Here is a 17,587-nt window from a genome sequence, read left to right on the forward strand (position 1 = left end):
CGACTAAATGCTTTAGAAATCTTTTCATAGTTTATGTGAATGCCGCAATCAGAGGCTCTTGCTTTAAAACCCCTTGAATCGTCATTAACATCATGCGTATCATATCACAGCTATGAGTTATTAATCAGCAAATTCAACATCAGAACTCTAAAAATTGGCTTGAGGAATTAAATTTCTAGTTTTGGGCTGCGTCCCAGTCATTATTTTCATCCCTTCCTAAGCAAGGTCGGCAATTTCCACTACGTTGTTGGACCTCCACTTTGTCCTCATACGTCAGCTATGCCAGTTTAGCCTCAAACTTGATCTCTACTGTACCTCCCTACTCTGACCGGTACCACCTCAACAAAAGGTGATCTTTTTCAAATTAAGAGCAGTTTTGAGTGATTTGGTCCCCTGAGGATTATTGTTGAGGAGCATTGCACATGATTTCTAGGTTAATTACAACATTTTCCCGGCATTGTTTTAACATTAACGTAACTGGTTATCACGGCGATCTGTTAATTCGTCTAGATCTGTGCAGGAGCTCGTAAACATGCCCCAGTCTGGAATGTCAAAGCTCGGTGGACCTGTCCATCCATACCGGAACATTCCGAACGAATCAACAGAGATCAGGTGAAAGAGAGACTTTCAGCTGTTCCATGCATAATGGAAAATGACATAAGGCCCAGATAAGTCAGGTCCACACGCTCATATTGGTCTAAGATAGCACGTCCACATCATGCCACGTGCCATACACATATGTCACTACACACACACACACACACTATGCACGTATGCAGCTACACACGCACATTCATAAAGAGTTCATGGCTGGGAGCTTTGATCCTCTGATGTCAGTTGAGAGAAAAAAAAAAAGATGATGTGCAGTTAAATTCAAAAACTCATTACTGCGTGCCTGAGTGTCTACCTTCACCAGTACACTGAACCAATAAAGAGCAGACTAATGAAAAACCTTGAATCAAAGGTGCAGTGAGCCGTTTATCTCAGTAGATGGACATTTACAGAAGCCAATTAAAGCAATTAATCCATTACACTTGACATTATACTTTGCATTTGGTTAAAACTGGTTGATAATGAATGTTTTATTAATTTATTAAGTCATGAGATGAAAGACAAAGGAAATAAAACTGAAGGCTGAGTGACTGTGTGTGGGAAATAATTTGAGGGAGGAGGATGATGATGAGGAGGAATGTCAGAGAGCTTTTGAGTAAACAAAGATAGCAGAGGTGCTGAAAAGGTGTAGGAGGTGAACCTAGCTGATAAGAAAAGCAAAAACATATAAACTATTAATGAGAGACAATAATAGGGTGGCAAAATCAAGAAAAAGAATCACAGTAAGACTGACCTGTAACTGTGCTGACACAAAGACAGGATCGGAGGGGTGGGGGGTTGGCGAGGGGGGTGTCGGGGGGACAGAAATGCAGAAAGAGCAGCGGAACCGTTCAGCTCCCACAGTGATCGGTGCTCCGTGCCTCTGTGTGCGCGAGTATATACGACAGACTAAAACAAACACTTTTATTGGGGCTGGCACACAATCTGCCGTCTTTTATAGCGGGGGCAAATTTATCAGCGACACAGAGGCATTCATTTTTACAGCCCCGGCGGCCTTTGCCCTTCTGCTTGCTGTTGCTTGCTCTTCACTCCGTTCTTTTCCAGCCCGCTCCGCCGTCTCAGGCATGGCCCGTTTATACGCGCCTCACGCTCCCGGCCCGTTTATACGCGCCTCACGCTCCCGGCCCGTTTATACGCGCCTCACGCTCCCGGCCCGTTTATACGTGCCTCACGCTCCCGGCCTGCCCGTTCACTCCGGCCTCCCGGATGCCAGGTCTGCGTGTCTGTTTCTGTCGGCTCTCATCTTATCGGGTTACGTCCCGCCCCCTCGGCCCCCCATCCCCCACAAAACACGCATATGATATATGCTTTTTGGGGGACGTACGCTCAAAATAAAAAAACAGGCACCTTACACCGTTGGTTAAAAAGAAAAAAATCTCTGCAGGCACAGAAGCCCTTTTGCTGCCTCATGGCAGGGGGCAAATGATTCAGTATATGCTGTCTGTCTGTGCATGTGCCTGGCGGGCACGTCAAACATAATACAACATACAAGTCACAGTCGTCAGAAAGAAAACAGCATATTGAATTTAAAAACCTTCACTCCTCCTCAGACACATACACACAAAGAAGAAAAAATAAAACAAAACAAAACAAAAAAACACAAACTCAAATTACATACATTAATTACCAGAGATGGGAGAGTGATGCTTCATGTATTTCAAAATGGTTAAAAACTCATGTCTGCTGTCAATAAAGGATTTTTAGGGATCAGGAACCAATCAGAAGGCTGTGCCCGGAGTCCAGCGTGACACAGTACACAGTTGGTCACAGAGTAACCCAGGAAGGGAGAGCTTTAGTTGCTAGGGCACACTCATCCCAGGGTCACAGAACAAAAGCCACTCTGCAGGTCGGTTGGACTCCTGTGGCAGCTGCACAAGAAGCTCAGTGCCCCGGCGCAGTGGCCATCAAGCTGAGATGGCCGAGCTGAGATGGCCGAGCTGAGACGGCCGACTGCAGTGCGAAAATGAGGGAGCACTCGCTGTGGGCTTTTTTGGACAAAGTGTGTGCTGGTCTCGCCCCCCCGTCCTGATGTATTGGCAGTGCAACAGACTTGCAAATGAGAATTTCAAATGAGAACATGCAGGAAACGTGGTGATTTCATGCTTTTCTCGCCATTAGCAAAAACAACAAAACAATGGTAGCCATGGAGAACATGTGAAAGTTTCACCCATTTTGGGGTTCACATTCATTCCATCACCAACTCCTTATCCCTCATATTTTTCACTGGAAGATTCTCGACTTAAAAAAAGAGAAACCACAAACTGTTTTCCCATAAGCTCTACAAGTGCTGCCATTTATTTTGACCCGAAGAGAGGAGAAAATGTTCCAGATACACACCATGATAACTTTGGTTGAACATTAATGTTCAATCCCTGCTGTATTTCAGCAGATGGTCTTGCCCAGGGCAACTTACCCTTACTACTTTTTTTTAAAAAAATACAAGAAATCAATTTATTCAGCAGAATATTTCACTGAAGTATTAGACTTCTGCTCAAGCAGTCCTTTACCATACATTCCAAAGCTCTTTTTCAAGCCTTCTGTTCCTCATCTGGTATCAGCACTGGCTAACCAGAAGACTACAGCAAAAACATTTTTTAAAATATTGGCACCGAAGGTGATGCTGTACATACCCAATTCGCACCCTAATTTGGAATGAGATGAGATGGGATACACTTTATTAATCCCAAAGGGAAATGGACTTGTCCACCAAAACCCTGAAGCACTTAAACAAGAAAAACAGAATAGGATAGGAATACAGTACTACGGTACAATGAATACAATATTGTATACACAACGTGGGGTGGGGGGGTGGGGGGACCAAATATAAGAGTGTAGATATATGAAAGTGCTCTAGCACTGAGTGGCCCTATTTATCATGCTGATGGCCTCAGGGAGGAAGGGTCTCCTGAACCCATTTGAAAAGCCTACTGGAGCATAAAACTGGGTGCTGAATGCACTTTCGCTGGCCATTTGGAGAGGGTGCTGTTGTTTTTGAGGATGGCCCTATTTTAAAAAATTTTTTTTCTTTTTGCACCATCCTGTTCCTCACTGTGTCCTCCAGTGAGCCCCGGGGAAGGTAGAGCTAGCCTTCCTTATCAGTCTGTTAATCCTGCAGGAGTCCCCCCCCCCCCCCCCCACTCCAACGCACAGAAGCATAAAGAATCCTGCTGGCCACAACACTGTGATAAAATAGCACCAGCATCCTGCTACAAACATTACAAAGATCTCAATTTCCTGAGAAAGACGAGCCTGCATTGTGTCAGTGTGTACACTCAAGTAATGATCAGCTAATGATCAGTGTGGACCCCCAGAAACTTGCACAATGACACACTGCCTCAACTTCCATGGTATGGATGAAAATGGGATGGCTTTTTCTTACTGAAGTCCACCACAAGGTCCTCGGTCTTGTAACACTATATATATATATATATATATATATACATATATATATATATATATATGTGTGTGTGTGTGTGTGTTTAGCACATAACAAGTCATGCAGTCCGGCGGCGAGAGAGTGATTAAATCAGACCCCTAACCTACCAAACCTTTTCGTACCCTGGGCAATGCAATCGCCAACAGCCCTTCGCCTTATGGCGCTACCACTGGTTCAGAAGAGACATCCACTTGGTAGCTCTCTCTTTTGCAATCAGATAATCTTCATTCAGTCTGCTATGTTGTGTGCATCCCTGTGTCAAATCTTATACCTTAATGAGTAGTGACTCTGCTTTATGCGCAAAATAAGTACACGGTAGAATGTTGGGCGTTAATGCAACTCTGTGTACAACAGTGCACATACAGTATGAGTACAATAGGAGCTATACGTACTCTGTACGAGCTAATTTAACACTTAACGTGTATTGTGTAGAAGAGGAAGAGGAGGGAAGAAAAATAAAAACAAATGGTAAGATTGGACTGGAAGATCACTTTAAAGTAAGAGGGACCTACCCAGTGGATGTGTGTTCTGATCCCATGGCGCCCTTTTCTCGGAATGAATACGGGCACAGTTAAATAGACCCTTTCCAGCTTTTCCATTTATAAATGAACATGAGGCCCAGGTACGTGAGGTCCACGCGCTCATATACGTCAAAGATAGCGCGCCAAAATCATGTTATGTGCTGCATAAATACAACAGATGTAGATTTATAATGAGTGTAAAGCCAGGAATTAAGTTTGTGTTCAAGTCAATTTCCCAATGTTGTAATTCCATATGCAACACTAAAAAGTTAAACACATACACACTACGTATGATATTATCGAATGTTGCAGCCTATTTTGTTTAACATTTTTCACTTCGTCATTTTTATTTTGCACTTTAGCTTGAACGTTGCGCACTTTGGCCTGCACATGCTCGGGAAAATCACACTACGTAGGAGCGTCAGCCAAACATGCAATATTATTGTAATAACTGTAGACTTTATCTCCAGAAAAACAAGTTGAACAGTGTAGTGTATGCAGACTTATTTGAATTGTATTTTACATTACACGTTAGCGCGCAAAATTCTGTTGGGGATTGTTTAATTAAGACTTTAAAACGTGCGAAAAAGTTCGAATCCACCCCCTTTCTAGGTGTCGGTTGTTCATTAACACGCAGAGGAAAGGATAGCAAGCCGAGAAGGAACAAGGTAGATATGAACTGAGTGAAGTAGCTCCTATACGCCTTCCTTTAACTCAAACAGCACACTAGCAAATTTCGCAGCGCTTTTAATTTTTTTATTTGTTAAATGTTTCTTATTGGCGAAAATATTCTTTGGAATCCATAGTGGACGCGGCAGAGTGGAGTTTGGATTAAATAATATTGAGTTTTCTTGAGTTTCTTTTATTAGTTTGGTACAAACAAGGTACACCAAGGGCGGAAATGGTGCGGTTTAAAATACATAGCTTGAATAATCTTGTGTAAAAGAGCTACCAAAAGTAGACAAGTTGTAGACATCTGGTCTTGTTTACTAAGACAAATGCTGTATAATACTCGCGTTTTTATTTATTTATTTTCGGACCATTTGTGCGCGTCTTCAGTTGGACAGTGCGTACCCTTACCATGGGAAAAACTAAGACAATGAATTAGTGAAGCTGTGGCAAAAGGATTCTACTTATAAAACCACCTTAATTGACGAACAAGGACGACGTCTTAAATTTCTGCCAAAAGCATAAATCTTTGTCATTAATTTTAACTTACGTGCTTAACAACGTTGGACATACTGCAACATACAACGGAAAAAAACAACCAAAAACAAATACGAATGGAATCATAGGCAAATTCGATTAAAATATATTTTTAAAATGAATTGCTGTGGGTGGTCGTGCGTTATTTCCTTGATGCTGGTTGTTTTCCGAAGTCCATCGGCAAATGCCTGTCCGCAAGGAGAGGATATAATCAACGTGGTGCTTTTGGACGACAACGTCTCTCAGTGGAGTCTGGATTTTGTGAAAAATGCAGTGAATGAGGCAATTATTCATGACAACGAACTCAATGTTGCAGCAGGTAACATTAGCCGAAACACTGTGTGCGTAGAATGATTATTGTAATGATGAAAAGGCAATGAGAGCATCTGCTATTGAAACGTGTTTTGTGATACAGATAATGAAACGTGTTTTGCGATACAGCTAAAAATGTATTTTTTGCTCAAATTATTTATATAATTTTGTTCTGATTAAAAATGGCCCACATTTATGTTAATTATTAATTATGATTGGGATTGTCTTCTGGATTTTGTTCTTGTTATAGGAGTTGCCTGATCTGTTGTGATTCAGAGTTGAACAGAAAGCACGTCTGTCGAGTATCATTCCTGTTGCGCGCTGTATAATCGATCAACTTGATTAAATGTCTCCCTGAGCACCTGCTCTCCGTGATTTCAGGTGTGGGATTTAATATGACGGCCAGTTACGATGGCTACAAAACCAACCAGTACCAACGGAAAGGCTGCGGGAGCAGCACCTGTGAAGGTGTTGAGTTGCTGAAGACTCTGACTGTGAGTACACCTCCCTGACACTGTGCCTCCCCACTCGACTGCTTTCCAGCAGGCCGATGACAGACCTGATGTAGCCGGCGACACCTGGGCCTACGTTTCAAAACACAGCGACCTAATGACACCACCGCCATTAAAGAACCGAAGCTTGAAAACTAAGTCCACTGGCTAAAAAATCTTGAGTGTTTTGCGCTGCTTCATGGCTCTCTGTGGTAGACAGTCTAGCAGAGCAGCACATAATCGGCCATAGCATCATCCGGGAAGGGAGGGATGGCAGTAGGGACGGTATTTGGTCAGTCAGGATGACCGGGTCTCCTGTTCAAGGCTGCGCACTAAGTAGTCTCGCGACTCGTGTCGATCTGTGTCCTGTCAGCGCGTGGATCACCCTGTGAAGAAAAGCGAGGGCTCCGCGTGGCATGGTTTGGAGGATGGATCATGATCGTTACAGCCAGAAGCAAATTAGTCATTCCACATTTGGGGGAAAATGGTGAAAAAAAAGCATTTACTGTAAAAAAAAAAAAAAAAGTCTTGATTGTCTGGAAATTACGGTACATGTTGATTATTGGTTACAGATGAAAGCCAGGACGTGGTGGGCAGAAGGGATTACAGTAAAGAAGAGGTCCTAAATCTACTGGGTACCAGCTCAGAACCTCAAACACCTGATTTAGGCTAAACCCGTGACAGTGTTCAGCAACACATACAGCGTATTCTCTTGTGTCAGTGTGCAGAGTGAATTTAGGGCAGCTGAAATGTAATTGGGGGAAAAGTATAACAAATAACTTTTATTTTAAAAATATACAATGGGCCTGCTCATCCTGCTGAACAGTAGGGTTCCTCTGTAGGCTGTACCTGAGTGGGCCGATACGGCCTGGGCGACCGCTCAGACTCAGACAGGCCTCGCGTTTAAATCTGTCAACCACCTTTCCTGGCTTTACTCACAACAGGACTATTATCTTTTATTCTATTTTATCTTATTATTATTTTATATCTCGATGAGCTGTCAAGACTATAGCATGATGTGTTATTTGCTTATTTATTTGTACAGCATTGTACAGGCGTTAAGTGCTACAATAAAATTGATGGATTGTAGCCAGGTGCACACAGTGTTCTCAGGGGAGTTTCGCCTGGAGGTTTTGGTCTCATTGTGCCAGTACTGCTGCTCTGGTTCATTTTGGGCTGCCTGTGCATGGAGTGTGTGCACAGTCAACGCAGGATGGGTCACCTGTGCAGTGCTCTTGTGTGCACAGTTAATGAGGAAATGGCGGATGGTGCCGCAGACGATGCAGCATGTGCTTGCTGTCGTCGCGCCGATGGGACGGGAGGGGATGGGCATTGTGAGGGTTTTTCGAAATTGGAAGAAAAGAGAAAAAAAAAGTAGAAAACTAGCGTTTTAAAGTTGGTTTGAAACTGTGGCTGGTCTGCGAGAGCGCCTTCACCTGTGGCTCTGTTCCCTTCCAGAGAGAGGACAGGACTGGCTGCGTTCTGCTGGGGCCCACCTGCACCTATGCCACTTTCCAGATGGTGGAGTGAGTACTGTGTCATCGCTGTCAATCAGGGGAGGAGGGGATTCGTTTATAAGCTGAGAGTTGGCCGCTCTACAGACGGAACCACACAGTCTCCCCATGGCAGACGTTTTGGCGCAAAATATTGTGTAACTTCTCACTGATAGCATGGCAGGCTTGCACACACTGCTTTCTTTCCTTTTTTAAGCGTATCTTTATTGAGTACACATCACTTCTAACATTGATCACATATTCACATATTTATTTTCTTCAGTTCCCCAACCTCTCACACCCAACCCCCCCCCCCCCCCTGCCCAATCATCACCCGCACATTTACACAGAAATAGTTTACCCAGGACTGCATTGCCACATATTTCTTGCCTTTTTAACACAGTGGCCTTTGTTAGTGAGTGTGCACGATAAGCTGCATTTGCTGTTTATTTCATTAATGCGCGTAATCCTCTGTTTCTGTCTCAGCACGGAAGTTGGGCTGATTATGGGCCTGCCCATTGTCTCGGCCGGGAGCTTCGGGTTGTCCTGCGACTTCAAGGACAACCTGACCCGCCTGCTCCCCCCAGCCCGGAAAATCTCCAGCTTTTTCCTCGATTTCTGGAACTATTCCGAGTTCCTCAAGGCGAAGTGGACCACGGCGTACGTCTACAAGAAGCCAGAACAAACGGAGGACTGCTTCTGGTGAGTCTGTGCTGGCGCCAGCAGACCGTGTCCGAGGTTACCTTGCGGTTCACGCGGTGGCGTCCAGCAGGGCGAGCGGTGCGATCGGTGAAAATGGGGCGGAACAACGAGGTGCTGTAAACGTAATGTTCCGGCTGGAACGCGTGATTCTTTGACCGTACTCCCCCTCAAAGCGTATGGCCCTGTTAGCCACTTGTTTGACGGTTCGGTTCGCAACTTGGTTTTGCTTGACGTTGTTGTTTTACGACCGAGGCCAGGTTTCTCCTAGTTTCTGTGCCCAGCGTTCCGTCTGACCTGACGTGGTTTCATCGTGACTCCCGCGTGCTTATTATGGGATGCTGTCCAGAAACAATATTTTTAAAAATAACAGTTAGTTGGGAGCTCGTAATGCGGAGTAACGCTCTGGGTGAACCTGGTGAAAATACTGCGCCTCCCCCCCCCCCCCCCCCCCCTTCTCCGCCCCGCTTGCTCTCTCAGGTACATCAACGCCCTGGAGGCGAGATCGGCCGAATTTTCCTCAAACGTAGCGAGGCATGTCCTGCAGAGGCCGGAGGACCTGCGTTCAGAAATCAACAACAAACAGAGAAAAAGCAACGGTAGGGCTCGTCCTCCACCCGTCCTTCACCTCTGCTCCTCCATCTCTCTGTCCTCTCGGCCTGTTCGTCTCCACCTCTCTCTTAACCGTGATCGGGATCTACCCAGATCTCACCGTGTGCAGGAGAAGAAGAAACCGGCCATTTTAAAGAATTGTTTCTGATGAAACAGTTTGTGTGGAGTGCAGTGCAGGGGAACGCAGTTTGCTTGCCCTTCACTCTCGTTGCTGCCACACACGTTGAGATCACATCAGGATTTCCCGTTATAAAGGCACAGAAAAAACTCTTCTTCCTCCTTGCTCTTTCTTTGGCACAAATACGTACATGCACACACACACGTGCATTAGACGCACACATGCATTCAGGGATTTTCCCCTTTTGGTGCAGTGTTTTTGGGGCATTTAGGGATTTTCCCCTTTTGGTCCAGTGGTTGTTTCTTTTGTGCGTGTTTGGGCAGATTTGTGAGATTCCTTTCCCCTTTTGGTGCAGTGTTTTGTTTGCGGGCCATTTAGGATTTTCCCCTTTTGGTGCAGTGTTTTTGGGGCATTTAGGGATTTTCCCTTTTGGTGCAGTGTTTGTTTGGGGCTGGTATTTAGGGATTTTCCCCTTTTGGTGCAGTGTTTTTGGGGCATTTAGGGATTTTCCCCTTTTGGTCCAGTGTTTTTGGTGCATTTAGAGATTTTCCCCTTTTGGTGCAGTGTTTTTGGTGCATTTAGGGATTTTCCCCTTTTGGTGCAGTGTTTTTGGTGCATTTAGAGATTTTCCCCTTTTGGTGCAGTGTTTTTGGTGCATTTAGAGATTTTCCCCTTTTGGTGCAGTGTTTTTGGTGCATTTAGCGATTTTCCCCTTTTGGTGCAGTGTTCATTCTCTGTGGGGGCCCAGGAGACATCGCCAATCTGACGAAGGACATCGATCGAAAACTGCACCCTGAAGTCATCTTCATTCTGATCGACCTTTACAGGTCAGTCTTCGTCCTCCCCTGTTTCTCCTGCCATTTCTGTGTATTTTGCATAATTATTTTTTGCAATCTGTTCAGAACCTCTGGTGCTTAGGCCTGGACATTACCTTTGTCATTATCAGTTTTGTTGAAAATGAGGATGTTGATGATAATGGTGATTCAAAACATCAATGATAACAAAAAAGATAATAACTGGGAATGGCGGAGAATAATTGCTGTGTTGTTTCCTCATGCTAGCCCTGCCTATCACCACAACACCACATCCATCCCTCCCATGGAGAATGTCCTGGTGCTCACTATGCCCAAGAGGAACTTCACAAATCAAATTGACCCCTCTACCAATGAAACGGTCAGTACTCCTGTTTTTTTCTCTCTCTCTCTCTCTCTCTCTCTCTCTCTCTCTCTCTCTCTCTCTCTCTCACACACACACACACACACACACCGAATGGCTTTTGAAAATCCCCTCAAGAGTTTTTGGCGAGTGAAGGTGACCCATACTGAATACACAGCAGCTGAATTGGAGGAGCTGGGGTGACGCCTCATGTGTTTTAAATGGTAAGAGTCAGGTAAGATTTTCACCTGCCATGCCACCCCATGGGTCGCCAGTGCACAGAAGGTCATACAGTAAGGAAGAGACCCCTGAGGTGTTAAGACAGTGCCTAATACTGTGTAGCCTGTGGGTAAATGAGATGGGCTAAATGGACTATATGCCTCATTGCATATTTTCATGTGTTTTTGTACGGAGCCAATTCAATGATACTTCTCTGCAAAGTTATAAATGGACATTGCAATATTCACCTGGTAAACATGTGTTATTAATGTTTGCACGACCCTGGAGCAAAATAAATAAATAAATGAAAGAGCAAGTTTAATGGAGCTGGCACACGTGACGCAAAGCGCGTAAATGAGACGCAAGTGAGATGAATGTGCGGCACGGGTGACTGCACACCTGCGTCCTCTGGCAGGCTGACTCCATCCGAGTCCCTGCGAATCTCACGCTCACCTCCGCTCCCCTCCCTGAGCCCTGAGCTCACCTGTAGCTCCGTGACTGCAGGTGTTCACGAGGTCTCCTGTCTCCTAGGTGATGACCGACTACATGGCGGCGTACGGCGATGGGGTGCTTCTGGTCGGCCAGGTGATTCGCCGGCTGTGGGAGGAGAACCCTGGGCGCAAACAGTTTTCCATTAACATGGAGGACTTCAGGAACCTCTCCTTCACCGGTAGGCATGGCACAAACAGCACTGTGTGACCAGCACTGTACAAACAGCGCTGCACTCTCTGCGTTTCAGTCTGTGCTGTGGTCTGTGTTGCAGTCTATGCTGTGGTCTGTGTTGCAGCCTGTGTTAAGGTCTGTGCTGGGGTCTGTGTGGTGGTCTGTATTGTGGTTGGTGCTGGAGTCTGTGTTGTGGTCTGTGCTGCAGTCTGCGTTGCGGTCTGTGCTGCAGTCTGTGTTGCGGTCTGTGTTGAGGTCTGTGTTGTGGTCTGTATTGTGGTCTGTGCTGTGGTTTGTGCTGGAGTCTGTGTTGTGGTGTGTGCTGCACTCTGTGCTGTGGTCTGTGCTGTGGTCCGTGTTGCGGTCTGTGTTGAGGTCTGTGCCGGGGTCTGTGTCATGGTCTGTGCTGCAATCTGTGTTGCGGGTCTGTGTTGCAGTCTGTGTTGTGGTCTATGCTGTGGTTTGACTCTCAGGAGGTACCCTGGTACCCATGGGCGCTGGTGGCAATTATGGCTTGGGGAGATACCAAGGCCATTTAAACTGAGGAGACAGAGGTGGGAAAATAACTGAAAATGCAGTGACAACTCTAACTGTCTGATTAGGTGTTAGGTTTAGTTATTTTTGTTGTCAGTGTAGTTTGATGTAAAATTGGGTAGTTTTGTTCTTGTTGGTAAAACTTAGCTTAGTGTTCAGTAGGGAAGTTGATAAGTTGTCAATCAACGCTGCACTTCTCACACTTGCTGTTTTTCTTGGGACTATGCTTTCCCCCTGTAGGGAAATACTACATCCCTGATCTTTGCACTTGTGTTTGTGGTGTATTGTATTAGAGTGTCTGCTAAATGCCAGTAAAGTGACAGCTTGTACAGTACAGAAGGGCATCTTGTGATATTTGTGCCTAGGCTGTGTAGAGCCAGTTTGTATGTCACAATAAGGGAGATTATTATTATCTGTCTGCAGGTTTGGGCGGGCACTATGTCCTGGACGAGTATGGCGACAGGGACGTGAATTTCTCCGTGATGTACACCACCAAGGGCATGGAGGTAAACCAGCATGCGCGAGAAACAGTGCTAACCAATTATACATTAATTGGGTTGCTGTGGACGACCTACAGTAGGGGGTCCAGGTTCATGGAGTTTGAACCACTCCGAAGCGCCGTATCGTCAAAGGCATTATCTTTATTACGGGTGCCTAACGAGTTCCAGTACCGGTTTCCTATAGCTACCTGCTGAACTCCGCAGCTGTGGTCCTAACTGCGTTTGCGCCTCCTCCCCTTGCAGTATAAGACCCTGTTTGAGTTCGACACGGCCACCGGCCTGATCTCGGTCAAAGACGACAGGCCGGACTTTTTCTGGCCCAACTACCTCCTGCCAGATGACATCCTCGTGCAAAGCGGTAAAAGAGATTCCTGCTCCGTCTTGCGCGGCCTCTTCTGTCTTCCGTGCTTCTGTGGAGAGCAACAACGTGGCAGGGTTTTGTGGACCTCTCTCCGCAAGGCCATGAGTTCAAGATTTCTTGTATTTTTATTGGGGGGGGGGGGATCGTTCTGTGGGTAAGCTGGGTAGTAGATGGCTATCTGTGGAAATGGCTTTTTATCATTTTACTGTGTTTGTTGTTGTGTGTATGTGTGTGTGCATATGCATATGCATACGAGTGTGTATGTGTGTGCCGGTACATGTGCATTTGTGTGTGTACGTGTGTGCATGTGTGTGTCATTGTAATTATGACATTGGTTTGATTGTAGCTTTAGCTGTCTCTAGTTCGAGTGATGCTTTTCATAATATGTCAAATTCACCTTGGCTAAAATTTTAATTTTTATTGTAAACCGTGTGTTTTTGTGTCCAGTTCACCTGCAGATTCATAACATCATAGTCATTGTGCTGGCCATCGCGGTCGTGGTGGTGGCTATAATCGCTTTCATCTTCTACAGGTAAATGACACTCCCCCACCTCCCCCCCCCCCCCAACACACCCTTCACACACCACTGATGCCTCGACACTCGTCTCTCATGTTGTGTCCCGGTTCGCTTTAGCCTCCTTGTGTTTCTACCAGTTCACTAGAAAGTGTCTCTCTTTCTCTCTCTTTTTTACGGTCTGAGGATGGTACCACTTCTTTGGGTTAAATACACGAGTGCCTATCTTATCTGGCGAGGGCTGGTGTGCATGCAGGCTTTTGTTCTGCCGAGGCGCTAAAACACCTGACTCAGCAAATCGAGGCTGAGGATCCTGATTGGTTAAATCTGGTGTTTCAGTACAAACGCCTGTGGCCAGACCACACCGGCCCTTCGTGGGTAAGATTGGACAAGGGTAGGTTGATAGACTTTGTGTGAGGGTGGCACGCATTCCTGAAGCTTGCGATTTGATTGACCGAGCATCTGGCAACCCTTCTCATTGGTCAACAGGCAGAACAGGAAGGACCGTCGGAGACGGGAGCAGTGGTCTCACATACACCCTGAGATGATCAGCACCGTGGAGCCCAACGAGCAGAGCTTTGTGTCCCTGAAGGTGAGCTCGCTAATGGCTGCCTCCCCTCCCCAACAGTCATCGTGATACCAGTCCAGCATTCAAGCGTCACTCATCGTAGGACCTTTTTAAAATGGATTTTGTGGCCGTGTGGACCAACCTCTGAAGTGCTCCTCACATACAAGTTCAAATGTGCGGAATCAGGGGGTCTTGTGTGGCACATCTGGCTTGAGTGTTTGTTCTTGGCGAGGGGTGTCCTGTCCGTGCCAGTGCGGACTGTGGCTGGGAGTCCTGCTGGCTGAAGCCTGATTGGCCGTATCAGTTGCCATAGCGCAGGGAGGGAGCGAATCAGAAGCTTCTCTCGTTTTACCGCTGTTTGCAGTCTGCCCATGTCAGCTGCAGTGGCGTTACAGTCAGCCAGTGCAGGACCCCCCAGCTGGGGAACTGCAGACTGGCTCTGCGTGTTTTTTAGCGGGGGGGGGGGTATGCTAGTGTGCACTCTCTTGAACACATGGAGGACACTGTAGCAATGGAACAGGCTTAGTGTCACAATTGGCCATTTCAAATTGGTGGAGGAAACAAGAAGTAAATGTGGCGTACTCAATAAATGTGTCCGTCGTGAGCACAGCTTTAGGCCCTATTACCTGGGCTATATGTAGCCAGCTGTATTAGCCATATTACCGAGTCATTAACCAGTAATAACAGAGAGCTCATAACTATGTGACAGCTGGCTTTGTTCGCACCCTGAATGAGCAGTTTGAGCATGCCAGTGTTTCACAGGCACAGCAGTGCCCCCTAGCTGGAGAGGTAGGGAATGCCTGCTCGGTGTCAGTTAGATGGGTGAGATCATTTCAGGGTTAAGTAAGAGATAATCCTCTCCCCTGATCACTTATAAGTGACGTTGAGTGTGGAAAGCGCACTCTTCAGGAAGAGTGTGTGTATTGAAACAGGATGAAAGTGTATGGAATACGGTCCTGAAGAGTTCTGGTCGAGTGGCTGAGCGCTCTTTCTGAGTGCTCTGTTGTCTGTTTTTGTTTTTTTGCTTAGATAGAGGAGGACCACAGGAAAAGCAAGAACGACCGAATCCGCCGTGGGCGCTACGACAAAAAGGTGCGACCGACATTTAAACTTTTGCGCGCTCTGCTCCGCTCCGCGGTCTGACGAGCTTCGGTCTGCCCGCTCCTCCGCTGCGACGGGGGAACATCTGTAATTTAAAACATCTGGAGCCGCGCCTCATAGTGACCAGAGGTGCAGCTCCAGCGCTGTTTTCTGTGTTTTCTTTAGCTTCCTTTTCTGCCTTGCTGTATTACAGGAGTGTCTGGCTCCAGCCCTGGAGGGCTACAGTGTCCGCCAGGGCTTTATGTGCTCCAGCACTCAACTGATGCTATTTGTATTTTTAAAACCTTAAAATATATTTTATATTGAATAATAATTTGTTTACACCAAAAAACAATTTACTACTGAAAGTTTTGTAGTAGTTACTTGTGCGTGAGCTTCTGGAAGCAGTCCTTGGTGAAATGTGCACTACTAACATGGATTCAGTCAGCTTTCTGTGCGCTAAGGTTTCACTTAATTTACGACATCACTCTCTTGTAATTTGCATATCTTTGCATAGTGGACCACGACAGGCTCAACATATTTTGTGACTTCGCAAATTGCTTGTACCTGCACCTTTCCGACTGAGATTTCAGGGAAGTACGGCAAAGCTCCCCGTCAGTGGATGAATATGGAAAGTGACAAGTTCTGCACAAAAAAAATCAATATGTATAATGAAAGGCATGCTTCCAAGAGGAGTTAATCATCAACAAATCAGGTTATTGAGCAGTGGGGGGTTTTTAAGAATACAGAGCTGACCACCAGTTCAGGCTGTGGAATCTGTAGTGATGTCACAGTGCTGGCCTCGCCTGTGGAATGGGTTAGGGGTTAGGGTTAGGGTTCTGTGGAATGGGATTGGGTTAGGGTTAGGGTCCTGTGGGATGGGATTGGGTTAGGGTTAGGGTTCTGTGAAATGGGTTAGGGTTAGGGTTAGGGTCCTGTGGAATGGGTTTGGGTTAGGGTTAGGTTAGGGTTAGGGCTCTGTGGAATGGGTTAGTGTTCTGTGGAATGGGTTAGGGTTAGGGTTCTGTGAAATGGGTTAGGGTTAGGGCTCTGTGGAATGGGTTAGGGGTTAGGGTTAGGGTTCTGTGGAATGGGATTGGGTTAGGGTTAGGGTTAGGGTCCTGTGGGATGGGATTGGGTTAGGGTTAGGGTTCTGTGAAATGGGTTAGGGTTAGGGTTAGGGTCCTGTGGAATGGGTTAGGGTTAGGTTAGGGTTAGGGTTAGGGTCCTGTGGGATGGGTTAGGTTTAGGGTTAGGGTTAGGGTTAGGGTTAGTTCTGTGAAATGGGTTAGGGTTAGGGTCCTGTGGAATGGGTTAGGGTTTGGGTTAGGGTTCTGTGAAATGGGTTAGGGTTAGGGTTCTGTGGAATGGGATTGGGTTAGGGTTAGGGTTTTGTGAAATGGGTTAGGGTTAGGGTTCTGTGAAATGGGTTAGGGTTAGGGTCCTGTGAAATGGGTTAGGTTAGGGTTATGGTTCTATGGAATGGGTTTGGGTTAGCGTTAGGTTAGGGTTAGGGCTCTGTGGAATGGGTTAGGGTTCTGTGGAATGGGTTAGGGTTAGGGTTCTGTGAAATGGGTTAGGGTTAGGGTCCTGTGGAATGGGTTTGGGTTAGGGTTAGGTTAGGGTTAGGGCTCTGTGGAATGGGTTAGGGTTAGGGTCCTGTGGAATGGGTTTGGGTTAGGGTTAGGTTAGGTTAAGGGGTCTGTGGAATGGGTTAGGGTTAGGGCTCTGTGGAATGGGTTAGGGTTAGGGTTATGGTTCTGTGGAATGGTACCGCAGAATAATAACTGTCTGCTGTTTTCACTGTTACAGATTGTGATTCTGAAGGAGCTGAAGCATTCAGACGGCTACTTCAGCAAAGGCCAGAGAATAGAGCTGAACTCTGTAAGACTGAAATGCCTTTCCTTCTGTTCGCTACTGTGCATTAGCTGCTCTGACCAGGGAGCCTATGTGAGCTACACACACACACAAATAGACATTCATATACTATTCATATTAGGAGTGTGCAAAGTCAACACTGTCTGAATTAGAAATGGGGTTTCCGTCCAACTGTTTTCATGCAAATTTTAAATTTGTGTATCAGTAAACCTGGGTGGAAATGCCGGAAATTCAAGAAAAAAGAAATAAAAAACTAAAAACGGCTAAATTTAGCAAAAAGGTTTTTATGATTATCCGAGATGGAACAGTTGCCGTATCGATAAAGAGATGTGATGCGATAAAGGGCGTCGGAAACAGATTTTTTTTAGAAAAAATGATGACGTGACGGGGACCTAAGACGCATGCTTCTGCTCCAGAATGCCCAAAAAGGGCACAATCGTGGCACACGGTTGGTTAAATGTGCTTTTTGACATTCTAAAATGCTTTACCCTGAGCTGGTGTGTGAAATGCCTGTCTACAGCAATCTCCCCGAATTGCTGGGTGCGTCAGTGCTCCCAGGCGTACGATGGATTTCATGGTGGTGACAGCCTTTTGAGTGGTCATTAATTAGACCAT

The 17,587-nt window shown here is 46.1% G+C and overlaps 1 protein-coding gene across 1 annotated transcript in view; it reads left to right on the plus strand.

The window, feature by feature from the left end:
* The first annotated feature begins 5,430 nt into the window (after window positions 1–5,430).
* gucy2cb (guanylate cyclase 2Cb) overlaps window positions 5,431–17,587 on the plus strand; it is a 19,529-nt gene continuing 7,372 nt past the window's right edge. Inside the window, exons 1-14 of the mRNA XM_064323842.1 lie at window positions 5,431–6,094; window positions 6,469–6,581; window positions 8,037–8,104; window positions 8,558–8,773; window positions 9,251–9,369; window positions 10,225–10,327; window positions 10,562–10,673; window positions 11,406–11,544; window positions 12,495–12,577; window positions 12,815–12,929; window positions 13,380–13,464; window positions 13,936–14,038; window positions 15,044–15,106; window positions 16,907–16,978. Of these exons, the coding sequence (XP_064179912.1) occupies window positions 5,893–6,094; window positions 6,469–6,581; window positions 8,037–8,104; window positions 8,558–8,773; window positions 9,251–9,369; window positions 10,225–10,327; window positions 10,562–10,673; window positions 11,406–11,544; window positions 12,495–12,577; window positions 12,815–12,929; window positions 13,380–13,464; window positions 13,936–14,038; window positions 15,044–15,106; window positions 16,907–16,978 (1,593 nt within the window). The 5' untranslated portion in view covers window positions 5,431–5,892. The remainder of the gene's footprint in view (window positions 6,095–6,468; window positions 6,582–8,036; window positions 8,105–8,557; window positions 8,774–9,250; window positions 9,370–10,224; window positions 10,328–10,561; window positions 10,674–11,405; window positions 11,545–12,494; window positions 12,578–12,814; window positions 12,930–13,379; window positions 13,465–13,935; window positions 14,039–15,043; window positions 15,107–16,906; window positions 16,979–17,587) is intronic.

The sequence above is a fragment of the Anguilla rostrata genome, chromosome 2, assembly GCF_018555375.3.
Source record: "Anguilla rostrata isolate EN2019 chromosome 2, ASM1855537v3, whole genome shotgun sequence".
Lineage (NCBI taxonomy): Eukaryota > Metazoa > Chordata > Actinopteri > Anguilliformes > Anguillidae > Anguilla > Anguilla rostrata.